The sequence below is a fragment of the Alosa sapidissima genome, chromosome 1 (genome assembly GCF_018492685.1).
Source record: "Alosa sapidissima isolate fAloSap1 chromosome 1, fAloSap1.pri, whole genome shotgun sequence".
NCBI classification, from domain to species: domain Eukaryota; kingdom Metazoa; phylum Chordata; class Actinopteri; order Clupeiformes; family Clupeidae; genus Alosa; species Alosa sapidissima.
This window is the reverse complement of record NC_055957.1, coordinates 42,635,766-42,663,149: the sequence shown is the minus strand read 5'-3', so window position 1 is coordinate 42,663,149 and position 27,384 is coordinate 42,635,766. Positions and strand designations below refer to the sequence as shown.

The 27,384-nt window shown below is 45.8% G+C and overlaps 1 protein-coding gene across 2 annotated transcripts; it reads left to right on the top strand.

Moving 5' to 3' along the window:
- The first annotated feature begins 698 nt into the window (after positions 1–698).
- LOC121712433 (vesicle-associated membrane protein-associated protein A-like) lies at positions 699–27,315 on the top strand. 2 transcript variants are annotated; one of them, XM_042096641.1, is made up of 7 exons: positions 699–921; positions 17,118–17,270; positions 19,289–19,392; positions 21,897–21,977; positions 22,811–22,999; positions 25,281–25,445; positions 25,754–27,315. In XM_042096641.1, exons 1-7 carry the CDS (start codon positions 864–866, stop codon positions 25,913–25,915), a joined length of 912 nt encoding a protein of 303 aa, XP_041952575.1. In that variant the 5' UTR covers positions 699–863; the 3' UTR covers positions 25,916–27,315. The 2 variants fall into 2 exon arrangements, with proteins under 2 accessions (XP_041952575.1, XP_041952576.1); XM_042096642.1 differs by lacking the exon at positions 22,811–22,999 and having other exon boundaries at positions 707–921.
- Positions 27,316–27,384: the final 69 nt, after the last annotated feature.

The window sequence follows — 27,384 nt, the reverse complement described above, 5'->3', positions numbered from 1 at the left end:
CACACCATATGATTGGCTCAATGTATTCACATCACACCACATGATTGGCTCAATGTATTCACATGTCGACTTTTTGCCGAGGAAGGGGTGGGATATGTGTAGACACGGCCATATTGGCGTTACAAACTAACCCCATGCATTTCTATGGAGGATTTTTTGAGTGCTGTGTCTCCACATTAGAAAGTCTCTGCCTATACTCCAACAAGTTCAGCGTAGCCTTGGAAAGATTTAGAAAGTTTGTTGTGTCAACCTGTGAGTTTTCTCATTTTCATATGGTACAGGCTAGGTAGGCCTATAGGCCCATTTGAAAAACTGATATCAAATATTGCGGTGTGGCCCACACACACACAGATAAAAAAAAAAATCAGACAGCGAGCATGTGCGTTCTAGAGAATACAACTAAACGGCTCTCTTCCTGTCACCACCCAGAGTTGTATTCACATGATCAAAGGAATTTGGCAGTAAATGTACCTAGCTCAAGTTTACCTATCTGGCCACTACACAGAGCTTGACCATTTGGGCCAAGATGTTTTGAGCACATGTTCATCAAGCCTGATTTGCCACGGGGTATAATTGTGATCTAGATTGGATTTATAATCTCCAAGGTCAACAAATTGAATTTGCTAAAGGAATAAACAAGGATAACCCACCAATTAACCTCCAAGAAGTATCATCGACTGCAAGCATCGTTCTTGCGCGAGTGCGCGCTCAGTCGCGCGTTCAAGTGCCTGGATCCTTCTGCTACTCGTTCGCTCGCACACAGTAGGCTAGGCAACGTTCCGTCAGTGGCTTCAAACAGGTTTGGGATTTCTACGCTCGCAGTGACACCCCGGAACCGTCACCTAAGCGCATCCCTGGCAAACATGTCCAAGTTGGAGCAGATTCTCATTCTTGATCCACCGACCGATCTTAGATTTAAAGGTAAGGGAATTATGGACTGTCACGAAATGACTGCAACTGAATAGCATGCTAACATGATTATTTTTTAAAACGACACGGATAATTTCACACTCCCCGATTAGTTCACTACACTCCAAAACCGCCATTTTGAGGTAGAGAAAACGAGAATGTATGGGCCACTGCAGATCTCCGCACTGTAACATTAGTGACGTTTCTGTAAGCGGCATGTGTTTGGCCATGGCAAGCTAACATACCTGACTGGCTGGTTAGCTAGCTAATAAACTGACAGTTCTGTCTGGCAGGCGTTTTGACAGCGAGCACGTTTCATTCTTGTGACTGAAGTTCCCCAGGGGGGCGTCGAGGCATCCGTAACCGAAAGCAATCATCAAGATCCAAAATAGTTGTCTAATTTGCCTTGTCACTTGACTCTTTGGGTTTGCTACCTCAATATCACCCACGCATTAAAGGGGCCTGGACCTTCAACATTACCCGGTTGCTTGTCATCCGTGCAACGAAACAGCCACTAATTTCCCCTCGATGTGGATGGCCATCATGTCCCTATGCCAAGAGTTAGCTAGCTGGCTAGGTTAGCTGATAACGCTAACACAGTTGAATTAGTTTGCCAATTTACATTTTAAAAGAGTAGTTGACATTAACAAGATGTTGTCAGTGGAATAATTAGGTCGCTGCTAAATCTAATTGTTATCATCAAAGCGCTGGAGAATTGTTGTGACTGATTAGCGGGCTGACATTCATTGTGGCATCTGCCAAGCTGACCGGTCAGTGAATTTACATTTACATTTATGTCTGGTCGGTCGCTAGAGAAAATGTCAATCATGCTGTCTCTTGTACGGCGTGTTTTGATGAACGGGAGGCTGTGTTGTATAGTGTGCTATCCACGAAATAACAAGGTATGCTACGCAATGATCAGTGAAGATCTTGGCTTGCGACTCGTAGCCTCCAGTGAGATCAACTGAGGGCGGGGTTCATGCTAAGTTTTCTTACGTGAAATTGCTCCCAAGCTCGCAATTTACTTGTGTTTTCATAACGGCAAGTGACTTTACATTAACGTTTGATAATTGCAGATCAGCAGATGCCGAATCAGTTACAGCCTGCATTCAGACAGCCTAACTTTGCAAGTGTTGCTTACTTGACGCAGCACGTTTCTATTAGGAGGTGTTAAGTTAACAGGAGATCGCAGTCGCTGAATTAAACATCTTGGCGAGATCTAAAAACTACCTGACCACCGTTCTGGTAATCTACCAGCATGTCAGGCCGCGCACGACGTGTGTTGTATAGCTTGCGGGATGTTACGTAACACGCGGCACACATCCATGTCTCACATCCAGAGCGCAAGAGCGCAAAAAAAGACATCCAGAGACTGCACACAGCACAAACCTCCCAACCGCTGAGAAGCGCCGGAGGGAAACATTCTTTCAAGGGTCGACTGCGTTTAGCTGGCGATTTGGTTGGATTGTTAGGAAATATACGATGGCTACCATAGTTTAAAATGAAGGGCATGGACTTCGAACCTACTTTGAACTTTATAGACTTTCACGAAAAATCCTATAGAAGTAAATGTACAGTAATCTGTTGGTAGATTGATTGATCGATAGAATTGAGCCAGATGTGAATGGGCCTTGCGTGCATCAATTGCAGGTCGCATGAGTCTCATTGGGAACTTTGGCAAGGATGATAATTGCCTAGATGTTTCTGATGAATTATCTCAATATAGAGATAATTCTTTAACCAGCATGGGACTGCTTATCTGTCCCCATTCTGTCTCTGTGACTGGTAGTCGCTGCCTTCCTGGGAAACTATCAGAGGCTCCTAGGCCTGCCTGTGCTTCACTGGATGTGAGGGAGAGGTGTGGCCCACTGGTCGGGGCTCGAACCGGCAACCCTCCGGTTACAAGTCCAGAGTGCTAACCAGTGGGCCACGGCTGCCCCAATCAGAAGGCTATGGCTACATGAAGGTGTACCGATCTCCCCCACAGTTCTGGTTAGGCAGCACGTTTTGCATGTTTGTCATATGAGGTCGTGTGTGTGTGTGTGTGCACCGATTCCTGTTCATTTTGTGTGTGGCCAGGCTTGCCCATTGTGTGCTGGGGTGGCGCTACCTTGTCCACTCTGTGTGTGTGTGGGCGTGTACGTAGAGAAGATAGGAGTTTTCTGTAAACTCACTTGTTGCCTACTGCTCAGTGTCGTGAGAGGTGATTGGGCAGTGTCTCGGTCCTCAGCTGATCCAGGAACAGCTCATCTGGGGGATGTTGTTATTAACTCCACACATAAATCCACCCAAGGAGTACAACTGACCCTCTACTCTTGTTTGTGCGTGAGAGAGAGAAAGTGTGTGTGTGTGTACTGTACCAAGGGCAACCCAGACACCTGCAGCTGGAGGGGTACACAGACATCACTGCCACTTGACACCTGGGTATGGGTATGATGGGCATAATGGGCACTGCTGGGCATGGTGCCACTGTCTCCAGTCCTGGCTCTCCCCCTGCTGCCCTCTCTGGGATAGGGGGTGGGGGGCACTGCAAGGCTGCTGATCTCTCTCTCTCTCTCTGCCTGGTTGCTTGTGGTTTATTTAAGACTGTTGGGACTCCAGTACCAACCCCCCCCCCCCCCCCCCCCCCCCCCTTCGGTGCCTGGCTCAGAGTGAGCTAAATGCAGCCGTGACGAGTGGAAGCTCTGGGCACTGCTCTGGAGCTCCGCTCTGGATCGGACCTTGCTGGGAATCTCCGACACAGCAGGACACACTCAGTCAGTTCTCTCTCTCTCTCTCTCTCTCTCTCTCTCTCTCTCTCTCTCTCTCTCTCTCTCTCTCTCTCTCTCACACTCACACACACACACACACACACACACACACACACACACACACTCTCTCTCTCTCTCTCTCTCTTCTGCTCTTCCTGTCTCTTTTTTGTCTTTTTTGCTCCTTATCTGTCTCTGTTCTCTTTATCTTTTTGTTTTTATCTTTGTACATTCAATAGACCTCAGATCTGTTTTTTGTGTCCCTCTTTTTTATTTCATTTTCACTAGTTCTCTCTCATTCTCTGTTTTCACTTTCTCTTTGCCCCACCCCCCCCAGTAGTATTTATAGTCTGCTGCTGGCCGTGGGGACCCGTGTCTGCAGTGAATGGGAAGTGCCATCTCTATCTCTCTCTCTCTCTCTCTCTCTCTCTCTCTCTCTCTCTCTCTCTCTCTCACACTCCCTCTCCCTCTCCCCCTCCCCTGCTCAGCTCCAGCTCTGAGAGAAAGTACAGGCCTTTCCCATCACCCAGCTTCCTGCCTCTGGAACTGGTGGGGCACCAGTGCAAACATTGGGTCCATGGACACCACCAACCCCCAACCACACACATTTGTGTAGCCTACATAGCCAATGCTTTCCCAAGGGATCTGATGGTTGGTGTTTTTCACCACTTATTCCAGTCTGTTCTGGATAGAGAATGATCCTACAGACCCTTGCCCCTCCCTGTTACATAGTATTTCCCAAAGTGAAAACAAATTCTAGCATCTGCATTCTGAGACAGATCCAGATAACCATGTTGTTGGAGGAAAGGTGCGGTACGTTGAACCAGTTCTTTCTGATTAGTGGTGTGGAACACACACTCCCTTTGGTTTGATTTGACTGTTCCATAGAACACTCACCAGAGGAATGGAGCAAGATAGCTCTGTTACATCATGAGCGTGAAGTATGCTCTGAGGAGTGGATGCCATTCTGATAAGCTAATTCAGACAGGTTCTAGGAGCCCACATTAAACGTCCCACATACTCGACGCACCCGACCAGTAGCGCGACAATGTGACGTCACAGAAGCGCCGTAACCATTTATACTCGTGCGTGGTGGTCGCAACACTAGTTGCAATATTCTCTTGAACAGAGGTGTCGCTGTTGTGAAAAGACTAACATTAACTACTTACACAGCAGAAGAAGCTGCAGTAAGAAACACCAGTAGCTAGCCTCTCTGATGGTACTTCAGACTTTGGTTGCTACTATTCACAACTATCATCATTATCATGTAGTTTCCAAGGTGTGTGCACAGATAGATAGATAGATAGATAGATAGATGGATATATAGATAGGTACTTTAGTCATCCCGAGGGAAATTTTAATAATTTAAACAGTTTAGTTAGCTGGCTAGCTAGCTAGCAGCTGGCTGAGTTTGTGTAATTTCCTGAAGTGGAAAGAGATTTTGTTCAGGCCTTAATATATCCTTTGTTTGAAAAGAAATCGTTTCTATTCTTTCCTCTTAATTCCATGTGTTGCAACTCTCACTGGTAACTTTGTTAACTTATCCAGCAAACTATTAAAAATTCACGACTGTAACAAAACACGGCAACTCGCTTGCCCTCGAACTAGTCCATCTTCCTGTTTCCGCCTTGTCGCGCTCGTCTGAAAAAAAATGAGTGGTGCGCTACCTCGCGCTACACGGCCAAAACCCTGGCGCGCCAGAGAGATCTACGTCATTTTGACGTCACATTGTCGCGCTACCGGTCGGGTGCGTCAGGTATGTAGAAGCCATTAGTACAGTAGGTATGCGTAGCACTCTAGAATCTTTGGTAGTGAGCGATGGTGTCCACCACAGAGCCATATAGAGAGGGCTATTAGTCCACTCTATTTGTGTTTCTGTATGGATTTGTGTTTGGGGAATGTGTTTGGTCAGGAAAGGTCCCCAGCTGCTAGATATAGCCTAATTAACCATCAGGAGGAGTAAAGCAAGACCTCTTCTGTGCTATCGGCCCACACTGCTGCAGAGGATCCAGCTCTGATGGAGAATCTAAAATGATGTGATTGTTGAATGAATGTTAGTCAGAATTTTGGCTGGGTTGTGTGGAACACTTGGTTGAACATGTATGAATGGAGAGAGTGAGAGTGAGAAAGTCTAATACTAATTAGTGTACTAAGACTAATAGCCTAAACACACACACACACACACAAACAGAGTGAGAGGGAAGAAGCTTGTCAGCTACCCGCCAGCTCTAGTAATAAGCCTACGCTCGGCATATGCTGGTGCTTATCACGAGACTACACACACATGCAAACTTCACACATAAACTCTACATAGGCCTAGTACACACGCATGAGTGTGTGCAAACACACACAAACAAAAACAAACACACACACACACACACACACAGTGTGTGTGCTCCCAGTGTATCTTTGACGGAGTGCTGGTTTCATAAGCACTTGAGGGATAAAAAAAATGTAAATCAGGTTTGTAGGCCAAGTATACTTGTGTATACAAGGAATTTGGTCTCTGCATTTATCCCATCCGTGAATTAGTGAACACACAGAGCACACAGTGAACACAGTGAGGTGAAGCACACACTAACCCGGAGCAGTGAGCTGCCTTGCTACAGCGGCGCTCGGGGAGCAGTGAGCAGTGATAAGCTCATGGAGAGAGGCCCTGCCCTGAACGGAGGAGATTGTGAGGTCTTGTGAAGCCTTGAGGTTGAGAGTCGTGACCGGCACAACAGGGATGCGGGATGGATTAGTCCCATCGGAATGCTGTGTCGGAATGCTGCTTAGACGAGCTCTTATCTGATTGATCTTTTCCGTGTCGGAGTCAGGTTAATGATTATCGTCTTTAACTTGAATGAGCACACACACACACACAGTCACACAGGTTTTCATAGTACCAGTTTGCAACAATTATTAGTTAACACTAAGTTGTAAACACTTCGGAAAACTGGGATATACCAAAAAACGTTGATGTAATCGCTTCCTGCCAGGACTTTTACGGGCTTTTCCCAAATCACGAAAGTAACGTCGACGCAGCGGAATAGTAGCAGATAGTCACATCCATCAGGCAAGTATTATTTAAATAAACTCCTGGTGTACTTACAAACCTTCCAATGCCTCGTTTTATAAGTAAAGAGCATAGTTGTACTACTGTAGAAGTTTCGTACCATTCAGGGCATTATTAGTGGGGTAATTTACGAGATAAAAGTTGGTTCCATTACGCCTGGAGAAACTCATTAGTTTCTGACAGCGCTACTCGACCAGGGTTCGACCAAGGGAAAACACGTTCTGGGAGGGTGTTTGGCTCGGGGTCATGGTGCAAAGGACCATAGGGTGAAATTACTCCGAACCATCGCTTTAAATGTGATGACCTCCCCTCCTCCCCACGCACCCCTCTCTGCCACAGTAGAATTAGAAAGAGGGACATTCTGATACCCAGGACCTCTTTGTCACATTACACATTCCCAGGATTCCCAGGAACACTACATTACATTACAGATTAAGATTCCCAGGAACACTACATTACATTACAGATTCCCAGGATCCCCAGGAACACTACATTACATTACATTACATTACAGATTCTCAGGAACACTACATTACTTAACAGATTCCCAGGATTCCCAGGAACACTACATTACTTCCCTCAGACTGCTCGCCTGCCCGACTGACAGGGGCATCTGCACATATATACTTAAATGATGGAGGGGGTTTCTGAGTGTTTGTTGAATGTCGAAAACGTGAGCCAACCTGCGCACCATCTCTGAGCTGAGAGGCGTTTCCCCTGAATGAAGCCGTTTCCGAGTGCCACACACTCCGCAGTCATATTTCTCATGCTCCTCTCTGAGAGGTGTGGTCATCGATGGGCAAAGTGCAGACTGGTCCTAGACATTCCCCTGAGTCACAGTCCTTGTGTCCCAAAGCTGGCGCCCGTTCCAAGTCCAGTTCAGTCCAGCCCAGCCGGGCCAAAGCAGGTTGAGCCCAGCTGACTGCTGTCTGTTGACTAAATTTAGATTAGACCTCTGGTGGAGTCATGCGGGAGGGATGGACGGTAATTTAGCTGTTGCCATCCCAAATCACAAATGAAGGTGACCAAAAATGTACCACCTTGACAAAAGATGTGGCGTCAGAGCGTTTGGAACAAAATCCAACATGTTCAGAATTCTTTTGAAATCAGAGTCTGTTTGCCTGTGATCTAATATTGAAACAACCATTTCTTGTGTTGTGTGGTTTTGACTGCAGCACATATGCAAGATACAAAAGGGATTTGGGAGCACTCAATGACGATGATTTTATTAATGTATTTTTTTAGGTCTGTGTTGGGCATGGGGCGAGTTAAAATGTGGTTAATTCATGTAATTGCCTGCACCCATTTCAAAGGTGAACGCCAGGATTCTAATCCAATATTTTTAATCAAATTCTGCTAATTTCTCCTCATGGTGTTCCAGCTGTCCATTTAGTGTCTGCTCAAAAAAACTGCTGTAGATACACAGTCCTGGCTCTGGAAATAGGAAAGCAAAAATAAAGGCCTGTACCAAGCTATAAACAACGCCAGCTAATCAACATGGTGCTGTAGTAGCACGGGAAAGGAGGGGTGTACAGTAGTTCAGATAGCTACATGCTTCATTGATCCCAAGGTCAATTTAGGCAGCCAGTAGGTTTTGACACAAAAACAGGAAAAACACACACACACACAAGTAGTGAAAGGATAATAGTAAAAATATCCAAAGCCTTTTGCATGCCTTTGCTGTGAATTTCACTTCAGAAAACATAGCCTGAAGAACTGCCTAATATAAGAGACAAGAAGGCATTCCTGGTGGCCTGTGTAACTTCCATGCCTTGCTCTTAACAACTCACCAGAGGTGTGTTGTAGCCATGGAGATGACTTGTTGACCGTGGCAGTAGGTTCCATATTAAGCATTGTGGTGGAATGAGTAAACATTCTAATCAAGACTGCTTGAGTGTGATGTGTTATCAGGGCACGCTTGTGCGCATGTCTCTCTCTGTGTGTGTGTGTGTGTGTGAGAGAGAGAGAAATTGTATGGTACTCCCCATGTTCACTCCCTAGGCCTGTAGTGTTCTTTTCTCCACGGCTGGTGGTTTGGGAGTTCACAGTGACCCATTTAGCCGACACTCTTTTGCTTTTCTGACAGAATGTAACACAGGGGAGAGAGAGAGAGAGTTTGGAGTGGGCTGACGCCAGAGCAGGGGGCTTGACCTGCCTATTACCTATCATTTTGCCTTGTGGCGCAGAATGCCTTCACTCAGTACTATTAGCTATTGCGGTGCCAGGTTGTCTTTGGCCGGACACGTTTCAGACATCCCTCTGGTGTCCAGGTCAATGCAATGTTGGCGTTGCCTCCTCTTGTGTTGTTACCTTGAGATGGGGAGGTTGGTGTGACTCTAGGACTCTGAAAACTGTACTGGCAAGAGTTATGTATGATCCCTGTACTGTAGGTTCAACCAAGCAGGACATTTTTAGGCCAGACCAGAGACTACTACTGGGTGTGGGGCAAACAACTCCAACCCATAAAAAGAAAGGCAGATTGAGCTCACTAGCAACGAATTGTAGTTGTCAAACAGGGCTCCAGACTAACTTTTTGCACTGGTTGCACTGGTGCGCCAGCACAAAAGTTAGGTGCACCAAAATTTTCAACCACATCGCATTTAACACCGCAGCAGGTTCACTTTTTTCCCTTAACTACTGTCCTATATAGGTTGTCCTATGACTTATGATTTACAATTCTACAAGAAAAGTAAAGAAGTGTTGGTGCTTTAAGTGCTTCACTGAGCTGAAATTTAAACTTAAAACATCTCAAGATGAATTAAATAAAAATAACAGTGAGTTAATTAACAGTAAATTAGGCCTTGGCTAAACCAGCTCGCCTTGCTAGCATCTTCCATAGAAATGTATTTGAGCACAATTTAAAGAGATGTTCCAAGTAGCCTGGGGGATTTTTATGTGAATTTTAGTATTTTTAAATTTTCAATAAGAACATCACTATGGTTAATGCAGTAACGAAATGCTAGGCCTATTATTATAGGCTATTGCAATGACTTGCCATGCTCGATCTAAATGTGTCCATTCAATTCACCATACACAATGACCACAGTTATACATGCAGGGAATATTCGGGCTTTAATTGTAGCAGCGATATTCGGTTTGCGCCAAATAACGGATTAAGTTGATTGATGCCATCAGAATGAGTTTACACAACTTGCGTGCAAAACGAATATTGCTGTTGAAAACCGGGTTACTCCCTGCATGTAACTGCGGTCAATGACACACTCCTTTTCGGCGATATCTGTATCTCTGTCGTTCGTGAAGGCCTTGCATGCATTGTTCGCAATTTTAAGACGTCTTTTCATCTGCAATGACTCCTATAAATTTGGCGCAAGTGGCATTCCTGTACGTCGGGTTTACGTTCAAACTATTTTTCTGGTGAATAATTATTTCGGACTGAACTTGGTGAAGGGAAGTTTCACTAGGCCTATCGTAGGCAACGATAAACTTGATCATCATCTCGGGATCGTCTGATCGGTTTGCTGCTGCCAGCCACCGAAAGGCAGTTGGGAGAGGGTAGGCCTACATTTATCTCGGCCTATGTGACCACACTGTAATGCAACTACCAGGGCTTGAAAACAAAATAATTTTTCAAACGTTCCGTTCCGAACGGTTCAGGTAGGCCTATGTTTAACGTTTTCGTTCTTGCATGCGTTCCGCCACCAACATATCGGTCCTGAACCGGTTCGGAACGCGAAATATCGTTCGTTCTTAAAGTTCCGGCAGTGTTTGGCGGGCCTATCAAGTCTATTTTTGTGGACTTTAGAATAGACGTACTCATTATTTCCCCTTGATTTAGCCTATACCGTAGCTATGCCCAAAAATAATAAATCACAGGCGGCATCCAAAAACATTCAGATGGGCTATCCATCCCATAGCCTACAGACTTACTGTAGGCCTAACCTATGCCTATAAATCATTTCTTATCAAATAAAATATTTCTGGATACGTGCTATACTCCTTACCTGGTTGTAGCCTAAGTTTTATCCATATGGAGATCTTCAAAGGCTTGCGCTATAATTCCAACCCTGTTTATAAACGAACCTGTCTGTTGCTGACAAGGCCTATCTCAAATTTCCCGTTAATCCCGTTTGCATAGAATAGGCTATAATTGCGCAAACATTTCAAATCCCGACTTTAAAACGACAAGGCGTGGACAGGCAAAATAGGCTATTACGCATAGGCTACAAGCAATTTCCAAATCAGTTTCAGTAGCCTACGCTACGAGCTGGCCTAAGATCCGAAGTGGCAGACGGATAGGTTACATTACAACAGCAAGACAAAATATACACATTTGGACCAAATGTCCATTTATTCGGGGTTTTTTTTTCAAACTGCAGAAATCAAATTATTAGGCTGTTCGCCTACAATCAAACGAGTAGAACACTTAGGATATGCTTTTGTGAAATTTTATAAAATATATAGAGAACGAAAAAAAACATTATTAACCGTTTTTGTGGATTTCAGAATAACGTTTCTGTTCCGGAACAGTTGAAGACCATTTTGTTTTCGTTTCCGTTTCCGCTCCTCGTAAAATTCCGTAAAATTCCGTTCGTTTTCGGTTTTCGTTCCTTGAACCGGTTCGGAGCCCTGGCAACTACATCCACTCTGTTTATCTGACGGGTCTCTGACCTCTCTCTCTCTCTCTCTCTCTCTCTCTCTCTCTCTCTCTCTCTCTCTCTCTCTCTCTCTCTCTCTCTCTCTCTCACTGTCTCTCTCTGCAGCACATGCATTTTCAAATTTACACACAGGCACTGGGCCACGGCCAATCAGAGGGGAGGTCCCGTCCTTCACTATCTATGATTTCTTTAGACCACGATATTGGCCAAATATGTGTCTGTTATTGAACCAAAGGTAGAGTTTCAATGCGGACACTTTTTCCTCTCGAATAGCTGGTCGCACCGGTGCAACCTCCGATTTTTTTTAATCGCACTTTTGAAAAATTAGGTCGCATATGCGACCAAATTGGTCGCACTCTGGAGCCCTGTCAAATGGAGAATATCCTGACAGAAAACTGGTCCACCAGAGTGCAGGTGGGTTGCTGGGCCGATCACCCATCACTACAAACAGTCTTAGATTACAGAAACTAGAAACTGAACAAACTCTTAGGGTGCTTGAGGAAAAATTTGCAAAGGTCTGTAGAAATGTGGGTGTCTTGGAAGTCAACTTTGGGAACAGCAGCGTAGCTGGCTGATGATCCGTTGGCCTGCGTTCGACTCCTGAACCCGCTGTTGTAAGTCTGTCGTGTAGGATGTTTGGATAAAAGCATCTGCCAAACATTAGTCACCTTTACCAGCCCTGGGTTACTTCTGCTGAAGCTGGCTGAGACATGCACTCCTACTGATGCTCCTCTGAGCAGCAGCACATCCGTTTTATCACCAGGAAGGCTGGACTGCACTTAACATGGAAATCAGATTAAGACGATGGAGTCCCTTAAGGTTAAACTGCTGGGCAGGATACTTCATCGATTCACCCTGCAGCGCAGACAGAAATAAAACATGCACTACTGTTACACACATAACGGAGACATAACTAGTGTGCATGAAGACATACTTGAGAGATTGAGAGAGAGAATGAAAGCTAATGGAATACAGAAGAGCTACCAGATACCAGAGTGGCTTTTCGAGAGTTCTAGTGTAAGCCTAGCTGAATAAGAGCCCATATGGAGACTAAAACAGTATACTAGAAATGCCTTCTAGCATTACATACTACCATACTACTCTGACTAAGACTAATCTCGCTAACATTTCAATAAGTACAACTCAAAAGAATCCAAACTTGATAGGTGGCCTTGACGGTGTGTGATGCACCAATCAGAGGGGTGTACAGTAAATGGCCAGGGTGGCTGTAAGCCCCCCCAAGCCCCCTCGGCAGTAACGCTATCTGTGAACACTGAAGACGGCGCTCTAAATAAAGAGTCTGGACACCCACACTGCCGCTGCCTTATCTTCAGTCTGCTGGGCAGGATGAAGGACAGGACACACACGTGCACACACATACATACACACACATATGCAAACACACACATATGCAAACACACACATATGCAAACACACACACACATGTGCTCTGCGCACACACACACATATACACATATGCAAACACACACACACACACACACACAGATGTGCACACATGACCACATACACACACACACATATACAGTACATACATACAGAGTAAGACATGAACTCACCCAAACACCCAAATCCCACACATAAGATGGAATGTTCCTCCAGAGCAGTGTTTCTCAAACTTTTTTAATGGGGACCCACTTTTTAAAAATGACCGACTATCGCGACCCAACTCGTGACTGTGGTAGTTAAACTAGATCAGTGGTTCTCAAACTTTTTCTTTCATTCCCCACTTTGATCAAGGGGCATTCTCGAGCCCCACCTGTCCCTCTAAGAAAGTGGTAGGTCAAGCTTAAAATTGTCAAATTTATTGAAATAATGACAAGTTCTAAATATATCCTCTTCAACAGAGTTAAAATCAGCTGGTGCTGCAGATATAATAATAAATAAATACATAATAACACACATATTTCTGTTTTCCAGCAACATATTAGGAAGCATAGGCCATTTTACAGCATTGTACTATATATTCAATGAAAACATGCTGCATTAAATGGATCCATAATCCAGTCATACTGAGCACTGCTGGTTGGGAAATATTTTTGAAATAAACTTTGCAGGGATGTGATGTAGGCCTACTGTTTAATACATGGGATCACAAGAGTGGCTCCCGAATCAGACGTTTCAGCGATTTCGCTCAGAAATCTTAAAGGCATAATACTGTCGCGATCGAGGCGCCTGTCCCATACCTCAAGTGTTTTTGGTGAATGTAGTAATCTTATTTGCTAGGTGAGGTAGGTGCTTGTCTTTGCCTTGTAACTGGGCATTTAACTCAAATGTACCTATCGCTAAGATATATCAAATATATCGCTAAGATAGGCCAGCTTCGTCAAGAAATGTTCATTAGTGAACGTGCTTGCAGATCCAAACATGCGCTCTTCCTTCCTCGGAGCTCAAACAGGCGCGACAGCACTTTACCTCGGCAAAGCCACCTTGCCTCGCTGTGGAACAGTACAGCCTTTTGGTCAGCTACCATCTCTTCGCAAAGTGCGGAGAATAGACAGGCTTTTAAGGGCCGGGTTTTGATAAAATTCACCACTCAATGTTCAAAATCTCATGTAGGTCGGGACTAACTAAGCTGCCTTGACACGAGCGCTTCCCTATGAATAACACAGTGCGTCCATTGCGCATCGGGTGCTACCTGGGCCCAGGCTACAGATAAAAAAATTCTCCTGTTTTTCACGTCAGTTCGCCTGGCATGTCTCCGCGACCCACAGTTTGAGAAACGCTGCTCCAGAGTGTTCCAGTGATTGTGGTTAGAGGGGGGGTGGGGGGGCTTTTCCTGCCCTTTATGAAGTTAAGTGAGTGCTGTGATCTCTCTGAGAATGTACGTTTCAAAGCCTGCTCAGCTCTTTGATCTTCCGGAGAGGACCCCCCCCCCCCCCCTTACTCAACCCCCCCCCCCCCCCACTTACCTTCAGGCAAATGATTCTGGTTTCCTTGCTGCTTCAGTCGCCTGGGACCAGGGGCTGGGAGAGAGACCCACCTGCCAGAGCTTCCATAGCCAGAGCATGTCCATAATGTACGATTCCACCTTAAAGTCCCAGGACTCCAGAGTGATTTTAGCTTGAGATAAGAAGTAAAGAGTGAAGTGTGCGGAATTTACCCAATGTGACACAGGCACTCGCTCAGGCACCAAACCCAAGCCAACTGTTTCATTACTGCTGTACAGATACTGCTGCTGTTCTGCTATGCTCCCATGTGTGCATACAGTACAGCTCCAAGGTGTCACAGTGGTTACGACGAATAGTCACTGTGGTCACCAGGGGTGTAGTGGTAAAATAAGAGGTGGGTAAACTAGGAATTCTGTGATCACGGTAAGGTGGACTGCGCCATGCGGTATCGGATTTTTATTAGAATATGTTTGATGATGGTGGAGGTTATTGTCCAATTCTTAGAACAATACCAGTGGTATTAAATGGTGAATACTACAGTGTGATTTTATTAATGTTAAACGTTGCATTTGGTGAATAAACTGTTTTGAAAGGTGGATAAACTCTAATAAGAGGTGGATAAACTATATCTTTGAAATTTCAGAGGTGGATAAACTGCGTTTACTTGCGTTTAGCCTCCACTACACCCCTGGTGGTGACATGTCCAGAGGATAACATTAACTTTTTGGTCTATCTGCCAATGGCAGGTAAACAGAAAAACTTAGTCAATCAACTTCTGTGTTGTAGTCAAAGTCCTTATAAGGTCTCTGTTGTGGTGGTGAGAGTTTGCAGTGAAGTAAACTCATGTCAGCGACCCGCCAACAGCGTCTCACCTTGTTTATTATATTCGAGAGTGCAAGAGTTTTTATTTGCGTTTGGTGAGTTGCACATGCTAATTTTAAACCCTGGCTAGCGGGCACGGCGGCACTGTCATCGCAGTAAAACTAATGGAGGTTGGTCCAGGGCCCAGGTGCTTGGTCCACTCCACTCTGGAGCCAGCTGGCTCGGGTTGGTCCGGCCCAATTGATTTTTCCAGGAAAGTGATCCTGAAACCCAACCCCTGGGCTCTACCTGCACCGAGTCCAGGATCAATAGTGTAATGGCTCCATGGAGTCGCCAAGCACCCCGCCCCTGTGCCACGCTGTAGATTACCCTCATATGTTTCGTCCTCCACACAGGGGCAGCACCAGGAGAGTGTGTGTGTGTGTGTGTGTGTGTGTGTGTGTGTGTGTGTGTGCGTTTGTTACCTCATCTCAGGCATTCTTCAGGGCTGTCATTTGCGCGCTCCAGTGTCCAGCCCTGAAATGCTTCTGCTGGAGCTGACCGGTACTCGCATCTGATGCCTGTCTGATAGGCAGCACATCCATTTCATCTCCATCATCACCATTACCAGCAGAAGAGTGCCAGGAGAGTCCTGAGTCTCACGCTGTAAAGTAAAGCAAAATGGCTGGTATTTAACAAGCGCTTTTATCCAAAGCAACAGACTCACAGCGGCAGGATCGGTATTCAAACGTGGGCCGACTGATTGTCAGGTGGCGTCCCGGCCTCTGATCAGCCACGGCCGGTCGCGGCCGTGTTTGCGTGCGTGTGTACTTGCGTGTATGAGTTCGTGTGCATGTCAGCGTTCCCATCAGATGCTTTCTGTTGCTGTTGACAGTAAACAAGTTTCCCTGCACAATCACCCAATGGGGTTTGAACTCTCGACCCAGAATCAGGAGTCACAGAAGCCATCATAATTTTTCTGTTTTTCTAGTTATCTGAATCCATTCAGACATATGGGATTAGGATTGGTGAATGGTTGGATGCAGGTAATTGTGTTAGGTGTCTGAAGGCCGGCTCTGATTGGCTGATGGCTGGTGGGATGGATCGGTTATGTGGCTGATGGAGCTGCTGTGATTGAGTTTGGACTCTACTGGTCGGCCAGTGAGCCGCACCATCATATGATCTATGATTCCATTAGAGTGTTGTTCATCATGCCAATATAGTGTACAGCCATTAGGTCCATCAGCAGGAGGGATTAAGTGAGGACACACACACACACAAATACACACACACACACACACACACAGATAAAGATGCACGTACACACACACATACATTTATAGGCATACACTCCCACAAGCAAATTCTCTGATATATCATCTGTACAGTATATGCACGTACACACAGTGCTTGCATGTGTTTGTGTCTTTATGTTGGCTTGATAAAAGTGGGGTGGCATGATCAGAGAAGGATGTCCTATCCGAGTCTAATGTCCTAATGGACAGCGTGTCCAGTCATGGGACGGTGTTTGGCCTAATTGGGCCCCTCTGTCTTCCCTGTAACCTGCTGAGTGCATCATCTGGGGCCATCACACACACACACACACACACGCACGCACGCACGGCATTAAGGACATGAACACACGCACACACCTGTAACCTGCTGAGCACATTATCTGGGGCCATCACACATGCGCGCGCACACACACACACACACACACACGGCATTGAGGACATGGACACACACACCTGTAACCTGCTGAGCACATCATCTGGGGCCATCACACATGCACACACACACACACACACACACACACGGCATTGAAGACATGGACACACACACACCTGTAACCTGCTGAGCACATCATTTGAAGCTCTGGTACCATCACACCATCACACACACACCAGACCACTCAACAAATACAGGTGCCCCCGGCACCCCCTTTAAAACGAGATGCTGCATCTCAGGGGGTTAACCTTAAAATAATACATTTCTTGAAAGGTGCACACTCTTTAACATGAACTCTCTCTCTCTCTCTATCTATCTCTCTCTCTCTCTCACACTCTCACTCTCTCAGGTCCTTTTACAGATGTGGTGACCACTAACCTGCGTCTAAAGAATCCGTCCGACAGGAGAGTATGTTTCAAGGTGAAGACCACAGCGCCGCGGCGCTACTGCGTACGACCCAACAGTGGAGTCATAGATGCAGGAGCCACTGTCACTATCTCAGGTACACACACACGCGCACACACACACACACACACACACACACACACACACACACACACACACACACACACACACACACACACTACAGCAGGTGGCACAGTCACTTGGTACTCACACACTCCTTGTCCCTCTTTCTCTCTCTCTCTCTCTCTCTCTCTCACACACGTACACACACACACACACACACACACACACAGTCCTTCACACACACTCCTGTTAATACCACACGCTGCACACTAGGGTTGGGCACTGAAACACGGTTCTAATATGGCACCGGTGCCGACACAAACGGTAGTAACTGCATCGAATAACAACGTGGATTTTGGTGCCTCATTTCGGTGCTTAAATAGATTATATTTATTTATTTTTATTATTATTTTTTTTTTAATTATACGAGGCATCACTGCATGTCATGCGCCATCTCTAATGTCTTGCTCTGATAGCAACACATCTAGACACAGTTACCTAACAAACACTGGATGTATAAACCAGAGGGGTGCACCACATAGGCGAGTGGACAGTGTTTGACAGCTTGCGTGAGCCCAAGTAGCTTACTTTAACATGATATTGCGAGCTCCTGTCAAAATCTAGCAATGGGCCTGCCTAACTACACACAAGCAAAAGGCTATGAAACAACAGTAGCCTACAGTATGTGTTACACAATATCCTTGCTAATGCGCTAACTGGCATTTATTTGAAATGTTATCAGCAAAGTTGTAAGGTGAAAACTTTATTTCACAGTGTGTTCTAAACAACATATGGCATGATATTAATCTTTCATGTGCATGAGGCCCATATAGCATCACAATGAATATGAAGATCATGTTAAAAGTTTGCTGGCAAAAACATAAGGTTAGGCTACATACCTGATGTCACTGAGCTGTCAAAGAGGCTACAAAACCATCTCCGTACGTAATTAAACTCAGCTGACTGGTGTTGGCGCATAGCCTTAGTTGCTGTTAAAATGCCTACTAGGCTAGCGCTGGGAATCTAAACACTTCAACACCGACATGTAGCCTAACTATTGCGTGTTATGGGTTAAGACATGAAATTTCTTGAAGCATTTGGGAACACACTGAATTAACTGTTAGTCCCTGTTCCCTGTTAGATTAGCTTGCTTGCAAATGCCATTGTCCATGGCCTGGCAGTTCTTTAATAAAAAAAAAAAGCAATTCATGCTTTAGACCATTTTAATTCAAAACATTTTAAAAACAAAGTACCGGTTCAGGCACCGTTTCGGCACCGGCACCGTTTTAAAAGTATCGATTTAGCACCGGTATCGGATACAACCCAAACAATACCCAACCCTACTGCACACTATGTATGACTGCAAGGCCACTATGACTACATCACGCACACACATACTTTTAGTTATGCTTTATAACACATTCACACACTAGAATGCGATCACACACACATATTTAATAAGAACACATGTAAGACCCCCTCATTTCTCAATAAACTGAATCTGCCAAGAGCCAACACACCACTGCCAGTGTAAGCTGTGTTTGGAAACCAGAGACAGTAACGCCTCAATTGTAGAGTAGTAACGACTGCTATATTACACCTTAGTCTCAGAGTGCTTTGTGGCGTTTATAATGCCTTCATTACCCTTGTGTCCAGTCTGATCAGTTGCTTCTGTGGGGGGATATAGGACTTCTGGTCTAAGGGCTCATGAGTGCCCTCCAGTGGCCACTAGGGCAATTTCACCACTGGATATTTTATCACACACTGGGATAATAACCCCTCTCTCTTTCCCTCCCTTCATCTCCTCTCCTCTCTTCTCTTCTCCTCTCTTTTCCCCTGCCTTTTCTTTTTCTTTCCTCTCATCTCCTCTCCTCTTTTCCTCCACTCAAATTCCCTTTTCTTCTTTGCTCCTCTCGCCTTCACACACCTCACTTTTCTCCACTTCCCTGATTCTCACTCATCCTCCTCTCTTTTTGTCTTTTTGCCTCCTCCCCTCCCTCTCTCTCTCTCGTCTTCTCCTCCTCTCCTCTCCTCTCCTCTCCTCCTCTCCAGTAATGCTACAGCCGTTTGACTACGATCCCAATGAGAAAAGTAAACACAAATTTATGGTGCAGACCATCTACGTTCCATCCAGTGGCACTGACATGGAAGCTATGGTGAGAAGTTCCTATCTCTCTCTCTCTCACTCTCTCTCTCTCTCTCCCTCTCTCTCTCTCTCTCTCTCTCTCTCCCTCTCTCTCTCTCTCTCTCTCTCTCTCTCTCTCTCTCTCTCTCTCCCTCTCTCCCTCTCTCTCTCTCTCTCTCTCTCTCTCTCCCTCTCTCTCTCCCTCTCTCTCTCTCTCCTCTCTCTCTCTCTCTCTCCCTCTCTCTCTCTCTCTCCCTCTCTCTCTGTTTGTGTTACTGTTTGTGTGGTTGGGGTTTTACACATGACTGGAATACATTTTGTTTGTGTATGTATATGTATACATTACTTTGTGTGTTTGTGCTTATGTAAACATGTTTGTTTTTGTTATTACTGTTACTTACGGTCATTACTTACCTTATTACTGCTACGAAATGCAATGTTGTTACTGTAAGAACATTCTGGCCTTAATCTTAATAGACATAATAGATCTGCATCCTTATATCACACACACACACACACACACACACACACACACACACACACACACAATACAGAAGTCAAAGCGGACTCACAGACACACCTGACTGCCATCAGTGTCATACACACACACACACACACACACACACACGCACACACACACACACACAAACACACACACACGCCTCATATTGCCCCCACAGATGCCCTTACACACACATACACACACGCAAGCACTCACCCACCCCAACTTAATTGCCCTGAATGTGTGTGTTTGCTATCGACCTCAACACACACATACATTGCCAGTCTCTACTGATCACCACAAACCACACACACACACATGCACACTCATACCCACACACACATACAGACATGCACGCTCACACACAGACATCCAGGCCCACCTCAGCGGCCCCATTGTTACAGCCCACTCAGAGGGGAGTGTATGTGGAAGTTTGTATGTGGTGGTCACACACAGTAATCAAGACACACACACACACACCCATACACTAGCCTCTCTCAGACCAAGTTCTTTTGGGCTTTGTGTGGAGGGCAAATCAGATTTTTCCACTTCATACAGTACTAGAAAAGGTCTGGGGAAGCACACCCTCATACACTCACATCACACTGGCGCACTCCACTCCTGATATTAGTGTCTTGTGTAAGCAAACAAAGCTTTGAAAATGGTGATGACTACGTAATTTGAAGATTTGTTGTTTAAAAGATATAACAAAGTTGTAGAGGGCGCTCTGGGCCAGAGGTTGGTCATATGTGCTACACTGTAAGTAAACAATATTTGCAATACTAAAAATCAGACTGAAATATCAGCTCCAGGCCACAAGGGGGCGACAGAGACCACAGGCTCTCTGGATTGCCAGCCTACCCCAATGAACAGTAAGCAGCATCTCAGCTCTCCATCACACTGGGCCGATCAGGGATCAGTGGTTCCATCGCATGCCCAGTGTTATCAGAGGGAGCAGCACACCATGCCTTATCCCCACATAATTGGCCTGTCTCAGTCAGCTCTTCCCCAAGTCTAGAGGCGGACAGGACTGCTCAGCTTCAGAAATGAAATCTCCCAACACATATTTGTTGCCGCCATTCCTTAAACCTGCTGATCATAATCAGCCTAACTCTTCAGCCAAGTAAATCAGCTGATTCGTTGCATCTCCTGCCTTAGGCAGGGGGAATATATTACAAGACTTTTAGACCTCTGTCCATGTCATGTGAAGAATCCCCCTGAGCCTCAGGGCTAAGCTACACCAGGCACGTAACTGAAGCGTTCCGTTCGCACTGCGTCTGCTGCAACAATTAGCTTCCACTGAGTGGAAGTAGCTACACCAGACGTGATAGTGGCGTGTACGTTTGAAAAAAATAGACCATTCTTCTAAAATAGATTTTACACGTCGCAAACGGACCGCTTCAGTTACGCCCCTGGTGTAGCTTCCTTGTCAGTATACAGGTGACATGGGTTAGACCTCGTTCTTAACCAAAACCTTTTTATTTCAATGGAGAAATTCATTGAAGCTTTCTTTTTTAGTCTAGGACCAGTCTTAATCCATACGTGGAATCCCAGACCTGACAGATGTAGTTTTAGGGTGATCTATCTGAGTTTAGTCTAGTAGGAAGGGGCTCCCATGGCACGGGCACCTCTCTTCTTTAGTGACCGTGGGATCATGCTGACCTCTCCTAGGCCCTTGGCTGCATATGACCTTCCTCTGACCTCTACTCCAGATCTGGCTGGAAAGTTGGGCTCTGCATTGAATAGAGTTGAGTTGAACTAAAATCTCTCCGTGTGGGCACCTGTTGTTATAAAACGAAATTTGTGTACATTTGTTGTGTATGTGTGTGTATGTTTTTGCATATGCATGAGTATGTGTGTATCTATGTGTGTTTACTCGGTGTGAGGGTTGGTGTTAGTATGCAGTCTGTGCAGACGTGTGTGTGTGTGAGTGTAAGTGAGACAGAGATCGACCAGCTGCTTGTAGTTGGCTCTGATGAGTAACATGCCTATCCTTCCCTGTTTGTATCTATGTGTGTGTGTGTGTGTGACAGTGGAGAGATGTGCGGCCAGAAGACCTCATGGACTCCAAGCTAAGATGTGTCTTCGATATGCCTACCGAAAACGATAAAGTGGTAAGAGCTGTATTGTGTGTGTGTGTGTGTGTGTGTGAGCGAGCAAACTGAAACGCTGCACTGGATTGTTATTCACAGGCATCATTAGAAGCCAGCATAAGTCCTGCTAGCCATCATGTTTGCGGTGTAGGTGTCTTATACTCTCTTCTCTCATCGGTTGCTCTGCCATCAATTCAGCAGACTTGTTCCTATTAAGCTGCTTCAGTGTTGGGGTGATATGTCATCATAGAGGTCTCAACACTCCCTGTGTCCATGTTTCACTAAACTCATTTTCTCTAACATACACAGTCAAACATCAGAATAATACACTCAAAATAACACACACACACACACAGTGAATCACTTACTCTGTTCTGGGGTTGTGGTTTGAGCTTGTCAACTCACACTCAGACACACCACCTGACACACACACAGACACACAGACACACACACACAGACACACTCACACTCACCCTCTCAATCATAGCTGAATGTTAGCCTGACAAAGTTACCCACAAATATATTTTGTCACATACTTACAGCTCCACACATGTGTCCCTATGGCCAGCCACACACATACACACACACACACACACACACACACACACACACACACACACACACACACATACTCTACGTAAACACTCACCCCCACCTCAAACCACACACATACACATCTAAACATGTACATGCACACGTACACACACACACACACACACACACACACACACACACACACACACACACACACACACACACAGACAGTTCACTGACTGTCACTGCTCTGCCATTGGGCTGTATCTCTCTCTCTCTCACACACACACACCCCTCTAACTCGTCTCTCTCTTCTGTAGTGTGTGGCAGGTGAGTGTAGTGGGGCGGCTGCGGCCTCTGCGTCTTGGCCCTGTATGACCCCGGGGGCGTTCAGTACGCCCCTGAGCGCGAGTGTGAGCGGCCGCCCCCCCTACAGCACCCCGGCGTCCAGCGCAGCAGGGGTCCGCCGACTCGGCCAGAGGTCAGAGGTCATGCAGCTCAGGAGGCAGGTTGGTGAGGGTCAGGAGGTCAAGTCAGGCTAGGTGCAAAGGATGGGTGATAATCGCTCACAGCCCTAGGACTTCTCTCTCTTTCTCCATCTCTCTCTTCCTCTCTCTCTCTCTCTCTCTGTCTCTCCACTCTCATGGCTCACTCCCATGTGGTAGTTGGAGTCTGGACCAGATTGACTCTCTTCCTGCACGCTCCACAGCAGTGGGAGAGAGACAGATGCCGGAGACATGTGGGTCTCATCTGGTGTCATTACACATTGAACGGAACCCACCAGTGTGGCAGGTAGTGCTCTGAGATTTAGTGCTACTCGCCAAACGGAAAATCTACCCACATTTGGCGTCTGACAGGGGGTTTTTTTGTACCAAGGATCACTGTAGTTCCAGACCAAACCACTACATTGACTGGCAGGGGCACGAAGGCCTTAAGAGGCACAAATATGGTCACCGTGGCTGCTGTGGAATACCTGTCCTTGTTAGTAAAGCTTGTGCCTTTTTTTTGCCCCTCTTCACCTCAGGTACATTAAGCATGGTTTAAAGACTTGCTCTTGTATTTGTGATTGGCATTATGGCACGTTCCATTTGCCTTTTAAGTGGGAAATGGGAACTGGGCATTGTGCTTTCATTTACTGTTGATTGACGCAGCCATCTTGAAACAATTCTGCCCGTCAGGTGACCTCTGAAGCAGGTGCTAGTGTGGATGAGGAGTGCCCCTCCTTCTGCATCCAGAGGACACCCCCCCCATCTGCATCCAGCCGCAGTTCATAGCCACCAGCAGCACATAGCTCAGGGTCAGAGGGCAAAGGTCAAATAGGTCAGCTCAGCTCATGGGTCAGACTTCAGAGGGCTAATAATTACAGACCTGACTAGCACAGGAGGCCTCTTAGTCACGCAAACTCTCCATCTCTCTGTCTCATCTTTCTGTCTCTCTCGTTCATCACTGATTTTCTCTCTGTTCTCTCTCTGTCCTCACTCCTTAACCTCCCTTTACCATCTCTCTCTCTATGTCTGGTCTTTCTCTCCCTCCCTCTCTCTCTCTGTACAGTATCTCTATATCTCTCAGCCTGTTCTATATCTTCTCCTTGCTCCTTAACTCACTCCATCTTTCTGTCTATCTATGAGTCTAATGGCTCCTACACACAGCTGCATGTGTTACAGTGCTGGAGACGCATCCCATTCACTTTACATGGGCTCACGTCATCCGTTGCCGAACTGAATTGTGGGTCCGTTGCGTCGCGTTTCTCTCGTCGCTCGCGTTGTGAAGTTCAGCTGTTACTGCACCAACAGACGGCACCGGCCAATCAAGCCAATCGACGGACGGCACCAACCAATCAAATTACGGTTATACTTCAAGTCATTTGCATAGCAACTGTCGGGAACCCCCACTGACATGCGTTGACGAATGCAACTGTGTGTAGAAGCCGTAACCCAGACTAACTATGAGTCTGCCTCGCTGTCTTCAACTGTCCAAGGAGTCACTTGCATCGAGATAGCCACACCACACCGAATGCTGTTTTCTGTTTATTTATTGTTGGGACACCGTTGCCAAGATACCGACAGTTGTCTTCTCAATATGTTGAAGGATGGATACATGCAAATTCAACAAAACGAAAAACAATCTTAGAAGCCGGAATTTTGTACAAATATTTGATTCGGAAATGACTCCATGCCTGGCTAGCGCCACCACTTCTCAATGAGACGTGGTCTGGGAACCAAACGTTCATTTTCTCGTAATGCCCAGATCCGTTTATTGGGTGCCACGGATGTCTATCAAATGCGTCTGTGCATAGCTCATCATCGTCTTGCTTTCCCACCTGTTCTGTGATTGGTTCCCTATCTCAGGCGAAAATTTGCTCCATGGTCTCCAGGCTGCCTTAGCAGCGTGAATCAAATCGCGCGCAAGGCAGCATGGGAACACCCAGGCTAATACCTTGCTGCTGCGGAATGCTATCTTAGAAGGCAGTATTTTCCCCGTTTCGGACAGAGTGAAAGTCTGATCTTTCGTTCGCTCTCTTTTATTGTACCTTTTAACTCTGCCTTCTCTTTGCCCTTGCTCAATCAGTCTCAATTTCTCCCTCCCTTCTTCATCTCTATCTCCATCTCCCGCTCTCTCATATCTCTCTCTATATATATATGCATCTCTCTCTTTCCCTTTACTTACACTCTGTTTTCTCTCATTCTCGATTGAGTCTCTCCTGTGTCCCACTCACTTATTTCTCTATGTGTGTGTGTGTGTGTGTGTGTGTGTTTGTTTGTGTGCATGCATGTGTGTATGTCTGTCCAGCATGAGGTGGATTTAGCTAAGCCGGCACCAGTACTGAACTCCTCGCGAGTGGATGGCCTGAGAGGTTCCACAATGGACGATACGGAGATGAGGAAACTTCTAGAAGACTGCAAGAGACTGCAGGCTGAGATGAGCAAACTTGCTGACGAGAACCGACTACTCAGGGTAACAAACACACACACATACACACACATCATCACGGAGGTGCACACACGCTCACTGATAAAGACACACACGTTCACTCATTTTAGATGCATATGGAAATTACCGTCAAAAGCCTCCAACTCTGGTGTTTCTTTTGATGTAATGATATAATAAATGTGCATAAACTACACTCTGCATGCAAATACAGTCAGCATTATAGATAGGATTAACAAACAGTCATCTGTCTGCAAGGCACCACTGGTGAGATCTGGTAGACGTTTGGCCTGTATTCGGCACACTGACCAATGCCCTGTCTCCTCTGTTTGCAGGACGACGGTGTGAGAATGAGGAAGCCCATGTGGTCAGACAACGTCATGTCCAACGCCAGCGCTCTGATTGGCCGGGAGTCGGCTGTCAGCTCCCTCCCATCCCTCCTCGTCGTCATAGCAGCCATCTTTATCGGGTTCTTCCTGGGCAAGTTTGTGTTGTAGGTGGATCTGAGGATGGGACTGGGGGCTGTCTGTCTGTCTCGCAGCCTGTCCGCTATCCCTGTCAGCCTTTGTGTGTGTGTAGGTGTGAGTGTGTTCGTGTGTGTGTGTGTGTGTGTATGTGTGTCTGTCCGTCTTTATGTTTGTTTGTCAGTCTGGTATGGGAGAGGGTGGGGGAAGGGGTTTACAAGGGCTGGAGAAGCTTATAATTCACTCTGCCATATCATTAACTGTGGTGGGGCCTGCCTGAAAGCCACACACACACACACACACACACACAGATGACATATACGCGCACACACGATACATACACAACATACCACATAATACATGTCATGTATACATATACACAATACGCAGAAACACACACACACACTACATAACTTCTATGCACAAGCATATGCACTACATGGACATTACAACTACATAATAATGACACACTCTCTGCACAAGCTGTATCGATACACACATACACACACTCTTTAGGTCTGGCCTGTTTTGCAATCAGTCACACTCGTACCACTCACTGAGCAGAGAGTGGTATTCCTCTCTCACTATGTTTGTTTGTTTGTTTGTTTATGGGAAGATAGAGAGATGAATGCTGTCTGTGTGTTGTCCTGTGGAGGAAAAAGAGGCAGAGAGGCTCAAGGAACGAGTGATGAACTGTCCTCTAAGTGGAAGAGAAGAGAGAGAGCGAGTGAGAGAGAGATGAAAGTGTGTCCCTGTTCCTCTGAGTGAAGAGGTCCATTCAGCATTTTTTGTCTTCCTTTTCTTTTTCTCTCTTCTTGGAGTCCCTCCATCCCTCGCTCGCGCTGGATCTCAGTAGAGGGCGGCTGGAGGGTCATATGCTTTTAATTCTTTTAAAAATAAATAAATAAATAATAAGAAACGATCAAAACTAAGGAGTGAAGAAAGAGTGAAGAAAAAATGAGACGGAGAGAGCGAGAGTGAAAGAGAGAAAAGAAGGAGAGCAAAAAAGTCCTTCCCTAGAACCTCAGAGTCCGCACAGTAATGGTTCACTTTTAACAATTGCTTTTTTATTACTTTTCCCCCTTTCTCACTCTTCCGCCCTCTCTCTCTCTTACTCTCTCACTCCTTGTGAGTGAGTTGTCAGGCAGACCACAGACTGAGGTGCCTCTTACATCATTGTTGTTTTTGTACATCTGATTTCTCTTCCCTAACACAACACAAGCTGTTTTATTACTGTTATTGTTGTTATTATTATAATTATTATTATTAATGACTCATGCTTTTGTTTTGATGCTGTGTCCTTACTGAGGCGTAAGGTGACTGAATATGAACTCTGTTCATCTCTCCTCCTGTCCCTTGCTATTCAACGTTTCAGAGAAAAAAGAAACATGGAAAAAAAACATAAAAAAGAATAAACACCTTAAAAAACAGGACTCTTGTGTTGGACTTGTTCTTGTTGCCCTGGTAACAGTTGCTATGTGGATTACACAAAAGACAAAAAA

Coding starts and splice junctions, on each gene's coding strand:
- LOC121712433 (XM_042096641.1), top strand. CDS start 864: ATGTCCAAGTTGGAGCAGATTCTCATTCTTGATCCACCGACCGATCTT. Junction 922..17,117: donor GACCGATCTTAGATTTAAAG/GTAAGGGAATTA, acceptor TCACTCTCTCAG/GTCCTTTTACAGATGTGGTG. Junction 21,978..22,810: donor CTACCGAAAACGATAAAGTG/GTAAGAGCTGTA, acceptor TCTCTTCTGTAG/TGTGTGGCAGGTGAGTGTAG.